Source organism: Molothrus ater, chromosome 1, assembly GCF_012460135.2.
Source record: "Molothrus ater isolate BHLD 08-10-18 breed brown headed cowbird chromosome 1, BPBGC_Mater_1.1, whole genome shotgun sequence".
NCBI lineage: Eukaryota > Metazoa > Chordata > Aves > Passeriformes > Icteridae > Molothrus > Molothrus ater.
Window position 1 is genome coordinate 10139065 of NC_050478.2, and position 6803 is coordinate 10145867.

Below are 6803 nucleotides of genomic sequence, written 5' to 3' on the forward strand. Positions count from 1 at the left end.
AGTATCAACCATTTATAGCTTAGAGTCAGAGCTGATTTCTCTCATGTTGCTACCTACTGTACTATAAAAAAAGACAAACTGCAGAACTATTAAAAGCAACCAAAGCTCACTGGCACAAAACCACAGTAAGATAAAAGCTGGCTTACCTCTTCTTTCTTAATGTGTTTTACACTCATAAAACACTGAAGCAACAAGTCTTTGACTTCATTACTCTCATCTGAATCATAATCAAAACAAAGTAATGTCTGATGTAGATTCCATACACGAACTATATCTGCACCCTGACAGGAGAGAAGAAGCCCACATTAGAGTAGAGAAGCTTTGCTTTAATGCAAAAAAGCTTTGATTTAATGCAGAGCTGCATTGAAAGGATTTTAAATAATGAACGTAAATGCATTGTTACAGATTGTGAAATTATGAATATTCATTTCATCACATTACTGGGAAAAATACATGTAACTGCAGAAATTCTGACTTCCAACAAATGAAGATATGCTCAAGAAATGCTCAAGAAAAAAAAAGTTGCCATTCCATGCAAAATACGTTAAAACCACATCATTGCACTTTTTAAACTTCATACAACACATGCAGTTAACAGGGAAAAACAGAAGAAAGAAATAAGGATACATCCATTGGGTTAGTTCAAAAGATGTCTATCACAATACTCTAAGTAACTCAAACATTTTGAAAAATGAAAGAAAAATTATTTGTAGAAAGATAAAAAGAAAGAGAAAAGTAAGCTTCCCACAAAAGCTGTTTCTATGCTTAGCTGAACATAGTACTTAATATCTGAGTTGACAAAAAGTTAATTACAACAAAAACCTTGGCCATTGGACTGGACAAAAGAGTGAAAAGATTAAAAGGAATGCAAAAAAAATTAAAATCCAGTTCACTTGTGAAACTGATGCCAAAAACCTTTAAAATTTCTTCTAGAGAAGGCAGTGTTTTATTGGAGGGATTATCTTTCTTGAAATATTCAATAATAACCTCAAAGTCAACATAGCCTCAGCCTACCATAGCAGCTTTGTTCAGGCTTTTTCTCAGCAGAATGACAAACAGAGTCTTCCCCAGCTGCTCCTTCCCCTCCAGTCCCTTCTCCCACCACATTTCACACACACGTTGGATAGCATCCTGCAGGATTTTTTCAGCTGTAGATAATGCAGGAAGGATACCTACAAGAGTAATGAAATAATTCTTTACTGCAATGAACCAAGTCATTCCTGTAAAACAGCAGCCTGTTAGCACACCAACTACACCTCACAGTGTCAGCCAGCTCCTGCCACATTTACACACTTCCATGGTTTATGCTCACTGCAGTATTTAGGCAACTCTAAGGTTTGGCCCAAGTTTTTGGATCAGTAACAATGGAATATTGAGTTTCCCCTAAAAGTAATAAAAATCACAGGATAATCAAAGTTACCTTCCACTGGGTGAACAGCTGGGAGAAAGAAAACTATTTACATTCCAACTTCTAAATTGTGCAGCTGATTTCTAGGTAAACATTGCCTTAATTTTGTCTCATGAATATGAACTCAAACCAGTACCAACTTTTCTCCTGTGAATTCTGTTTCACAGCCAGCTGGATTTCAGTCAGATCAAACAGCCTCTGTAAAATGCTGCATTCTGTACAGAGAAGCACTCACCATTTAGGATAAAAACGCATTCTACAAGAGCTTTGTAGTTTACATTTTCATCCACGGCAGGTATGGAAGCAATAACGACAGCTGCCACTCCTTGGATCACTGCTACAGTCTGTTTCTGAAAGAAAGCAATGCTGAGGAAACACTTCTGCAGTTTGTTTTGGACTCAGAAAATAATTCAAACAAGAAATGAACCTTAGCAACAGAGAGCAAAGCTGAATTGTTATTATGCTTCCTTTCTGAAGAACAAGCATACGGGTACCCAAAACCTTTCAAATAAGAGGCAAAAGAATAGATTTTAAAGTACATCTTTTCAAAAAGTTTGAAAAGGGTTTTCAGCTCCAGCTAGTAGATAACTTTGTGACTGTGCATGTGTTTCCATTCCTGCACTAAAATCCTCATCAGCAACAAACCCACATCCATTTCAGAGCTGAAAAGCCCCTAACTAGCAGGGTCAGGTGTAACTCAGAGATGTGTACATGTGGTGAATTTCACTCCAAGTGTGTGATTCTACAGGCCTCTGAACAGATGACTGATTTTTCTACAAACCTCTAGGTTTCTCTAATCATTTCCCCACTGCATTTCTTTTCTCCTCCCCAAAATTAAATAACCTTTTCCCCCAGTATTCTCAAGGCTACATAGACTACAGCACAGAAGGCAGTATATAAGTGTCTGAGTCAGAAAAATTCTATATATTCTAAATTTGTGGAAGGCACAGTTGAATCTAGATTTCATGATGTTCATCAAATAAAATGAGGTAGTGAAAAAAAAATCAGGTAGTGAATTTCTTATATGCCAGCTACTTAAACTTAACATGTGCAACATTAACATTTGTTTACTAACATAAGACATAGAAAAAGCCCATTCAACTCTAGTAAGAAAACTAAGTCACATGTTTCATAATTAAAATTATCAGCAGAGCTACTCTTTTAGCACATAGAACAATCGTAAACTCAGCTTAACACGAGCATAAATTAAATCATTTTAAAAAATGGGCAGGAAGGTGATATTTGGAATTGATCTTATTTCATAACCCTTGCATGTTTTCAGGTGCTATGGAAATATTCCATTTTATTTCCCAAAAAACCCAAAACACCATGTTTTCGTTTTACAAGATTCTTACCATTTCTGGAACTATGTCAACTTCCATCTCATCATCATTCTTATCATCTCCGGTCCTGTGCCACGTTTCCACAGGGTTCTCCATCAAGCTTTCTGTCAATAGCTGTGTCAGTCTCTGCCATAGCACTTCTTTTTGCTTTCTTGGCAATTCTTGAAGTAGCTCATTCAAGTCAAAATGATCACATGTATTTTTCTATAAATGGTCAGAAGATACCACACAATCCCACATCAGCCAAGCGGCTCATATTTACTTCATCATCCTATCTCTATATTTAATCTATGTTTTTACATTAATGATTAACTTATAGTCCTCTGCAGTTATAGAGATAAAATACCTTCTAGAAGTCATATTTTTTTAAAATAGCATAAGAAACTCCTGCTAGTTAACTCTTTATCATGAAGCAAGAGCGCTGCCTTTAAGACAGGAGTCTTTAACCCTTGATAGCAACGAAGACAATTCCATACCCTTGGATAAGAAGCTCAAAACTGCACAGAATTCAAGACCCTGATTATGTCTTTGCTCTCTTAAATATCAATTGATGATGGCTGTTGAAAGAAAATCCTTAGGCAAGGAGTGGAAACGGAGCAGAGCACAGGGACAGCACTAATTTGGGATATGATCTGCACACATCAGATCTCTGCACACTGCAATGTTTTAAAGCCCCACATCAAACCCAGCTCCCGAGCCTGCTAAGCCCACGCCTCCTGCTGAAGCCCTGCTGGCAGGGAAGCCACCATCAGTTTTCAGTAGAGACTGCACCACGAGGCTGATCTGAACTATGTCCTAGAAAGAAATTTGCTAGAAGAATTTACCTCAGAGACACAAGGAGTCTGTTAGCATCAAAGAAGGGCAGGCAACCTGCTAGAGAAGGGAATATGCAGAGAGAAGGAAGACCAGGCCTAGCCAAGAGAAAGAACAGAGAATTTCTGAGATGTAATTTGCAATACGGAAGTGAAGGTTTACTGGATCAAAAACACTTCAGAGGAAGGAAAGAGAACTCCCATAATCTTGAAATAAATCTATTTTTAGTTTGCAGATACACTGCAAAGCATCAAAAAGGAAAAGTCAAAGGTAAAAACTGAAAAGAATGAAAGAAGCAGCAGTAAGTATTACAAAGTTCCCAGAAGGGTATGAGCAGAAAGATCCTGTTACATATTTATAAGAGAATTTCTATTCTATTCTACAACTGGAAACAAATACAATAAACCAAAGGCCTCACAGGGAGTTCTGCAGCCCTGTGCTTCAAACAAACCCAAAAGACAGGATATTAAGATTGTATCACTTTGAACAGAAAGAATGAATCCATAATAAGATCAGAGCTTTTAGATTTTTCTTTGGGATGATGTGAGACAGAATTATTCCAAAATCTATGAGGAGAAAGGATGACAGTGAATGATAATCATACCTGTGATTCCTATTTTTCTGTCTAAGAAATTCTGTAATTTCTTGAATTGGAATGGGATTTAGTGGAAAAAAACCAACAGCACCTGCTTAAGATCTCAATGAACAGCACCACAATATGACATTGTAAAAATATTACAATGGAAAAAATGAAAAACCCACAAGCAACCCTGAAGGAAAATTAGCAAAGCCCTGGAATTTTAGAATACACAGATGAATCTAAACATTGAGAGTGCAGGAAAGAAAAATTCAAGGGGAACTAAAAGAGAGGTTGGGGCACGTGTAGAAAACAGACACTGAAAGAAGTGATGCTAAAACCTGAACTTTGAAGAGGGTTTAAAAGGCAAATTCTAGGACTAGAGCTCCAACTAAGTAGCAAATATAATACAAAAACTAAGGAAAGCAGGGAAGCTGTAGTGATGATTTATTTAACCACAGCCTCCTCCAAAAAAAGCAATCAAGAATTTTTCAAGGGAGATCCCAAAAGGAGGATCCTCATACTAAGACAAGACATGGTCACACATCCTCCATTGCTGCAGGTTTCAAAAGGAAATTAATAAAATAATGGAAGTATCTTGGACAGTCAAAAAGTCATGTGGATATTCATGTTCCCTTATGCTACAAAGGCATTAAGACAATTTTAACCAATATACTCATTGTAGCTGGTGACATAAAGTTTCCAGAGATATTGGCAAAAGCTGAACACTGTTGTAAGAGAACTCCTATGAATTGGTGATGAAAAATAAAAGGATGAAAAAAAACCCAACCATTTTTAATCCAAATAGCCCATGGCTCGTTAAAATAAATTACTGAATGCAGATGGCAAAATCAACATAACCAAATCAATTGAAAAGGGAAGACTGCAAGTGAATACTTTTTTGCTGAAGTGTTTAGATTTAGATAAAAATGGGAAGGAGACTTTAGGCAAAGGCAATCTGGTAATAAATTTATCATCCATAACTACATACAGGCACACAAATGAAAGAAATAGCAAATTTCTTGGGGGAAGATTAAAGGATGTTTGGGAGACAAACTTTGTAAGCTTATTACACAGAACAAGACTGTAGGTTTAATATAGTTGCTACATTAAATCAGTTCATGCCTCTGTGCACACAGAGGTCAGCTGATCCACTTCAACCTGCCACGGGTACTACCAGGAAAATACCCATCAGAAAGCTCAAGAAACAACATCACAATATCATTTATGGCAGCAAGCAAGAGATGTTTAGAAGAGCTCAGGTATATCTTAACACCAGACAGCTGGAAGGTGAGCGGAAAACACCTCAATGCAGATTTATTATTTCTCATTATTAAGCAATATATACACAAAGTGAGAATGAACTTTTAACAGTAGATTTCAGGGGATTTGTTTTGTTGTTCTCTCCACACTTCCTTTAGAGAGAGCAATCTACCCCTTCTCTAAAGCATTCAGTGACAGAAAAATCCAAGTAAAATTAACAATGGACCAAAGAACAACTGGACAGCCCAAATTACCAAATGAATGAACAAATACTAGTGAAACACAATTCTGCTATGTTTGTACATTAACTCTTATTCATTAAGAGTAAACTCTTTAATGGTTTGAAATTTAACAATGTAATACTTCAGCAACATGAAATTAGTATTTGTTTAGAATTACACAAATACTAATGTCTTATTTTTAAAAAACAGTATGTGGAACAACCAAATATCAGAAAATTAGCTGGTTTATAAACATTAATATTTCAGATTCCACAACTTTTTCAGCCTGTATTCCTTCAAGTGCTATTTGAACTCCTTTTCTACAGCAATCATTCCCACATATATGCAAGTACCAGACAAATAGTTTCTGCCCCTTTGTCACATGATTTCTGCACCTGGAACAGACTCATGACTCCAGAAGTGATAAATGTACACATGGGCTCACTTACAGGACTCTGAGTGTAACGCAGGAAGTCTTCAATTGACTCTTTAGACACAACTTGCAAAAATGCTTCACGTTTCATCCTGGAAATGGTCTTGCCTACTTTATAACCAAAACATAACATTAGAGAATATATATCATTAGAGAATATATCTTGTATATCAAAACAAGATCATTTGGGTCTGTTGTAATCATATCCCAGCTATATACATAGCATTTATATATGTTATAGATTACAGGAGTTATACATGTACTACATAGTTAAAGCAGTTTTCCCCACCAACATTATTTTATTACCTGAATATCTGAATCAGCACTTAGATTCACAACATCACTGGGCTGCAGGGCTTGCTTTCTTTTTGGTTTTGTTTTTTTTTTTTTTTTTACTAAGTAAGTCTTAAAGCAGAATAAATTGTTAATGGATATTTTAATTTTTAAAAAGCACAATGCATTCTGCAGCACACACCCACTATTTAAGCTGGTCATAATTCCCAACAAGACTATTTATTTGTATCAGAAGCAGCGAGGGGTAGTAAAATGGTTTCTTTTCTCGGCTATTAAATGAAAACCATGGGAAATGGGCAAGGCCACCAAGAGCCTTATTTGCTTACGTAAACATTCCCACCACCCCAGGTGTCTCTTGACGTGCTTTTCCAGGTGGGGAAGAGACTTACAGAACATTCAGTGTGTGTGAAGCCACATCACAGAATGGGGCGGGGGCCTGTCCTGGGCCCAG

The 6803-nt window shown here is 36.6% G+C and overlaps 1 protein-coding gene across 1 annotated transcript in view; it reads right to left on the reverse strand.

Annotated features, from left to right (window-relative positions):
- The window catches only part of NCAPG2 (non-SMC condensin II complex subunit G2), a 41100-nt gene extending 34841 nt beyond the window's left edge, over positions 1-6259 (reverse strand). The window contains exons 1-5 of the mRNA XM_036406486.1: positions 6075-6259; positions 2764-2955; positions 1644-1758; positions 1015-1172; positions 147-281 (exon numbers count right to left, since the gene is read on the reverse strand). Of these exons, the coding sequence (XP_036262379.1) occupies positions 147-281; positions 1015-1172; positions 1644-1758; positions 2764-2955; positions 6075-6191 (717 nt within the window). The 5' untranslated portion in view covers positions 6192-6259. The remainder of the gene's footprint in view (positions 1-146; positions 282-1014; positions 1173-1643; positions 1759-2763; positions 2956-6074) is intronic.
- Between the last annotated feature and the right edge of the window lie 544 nt (positions 6260-6803).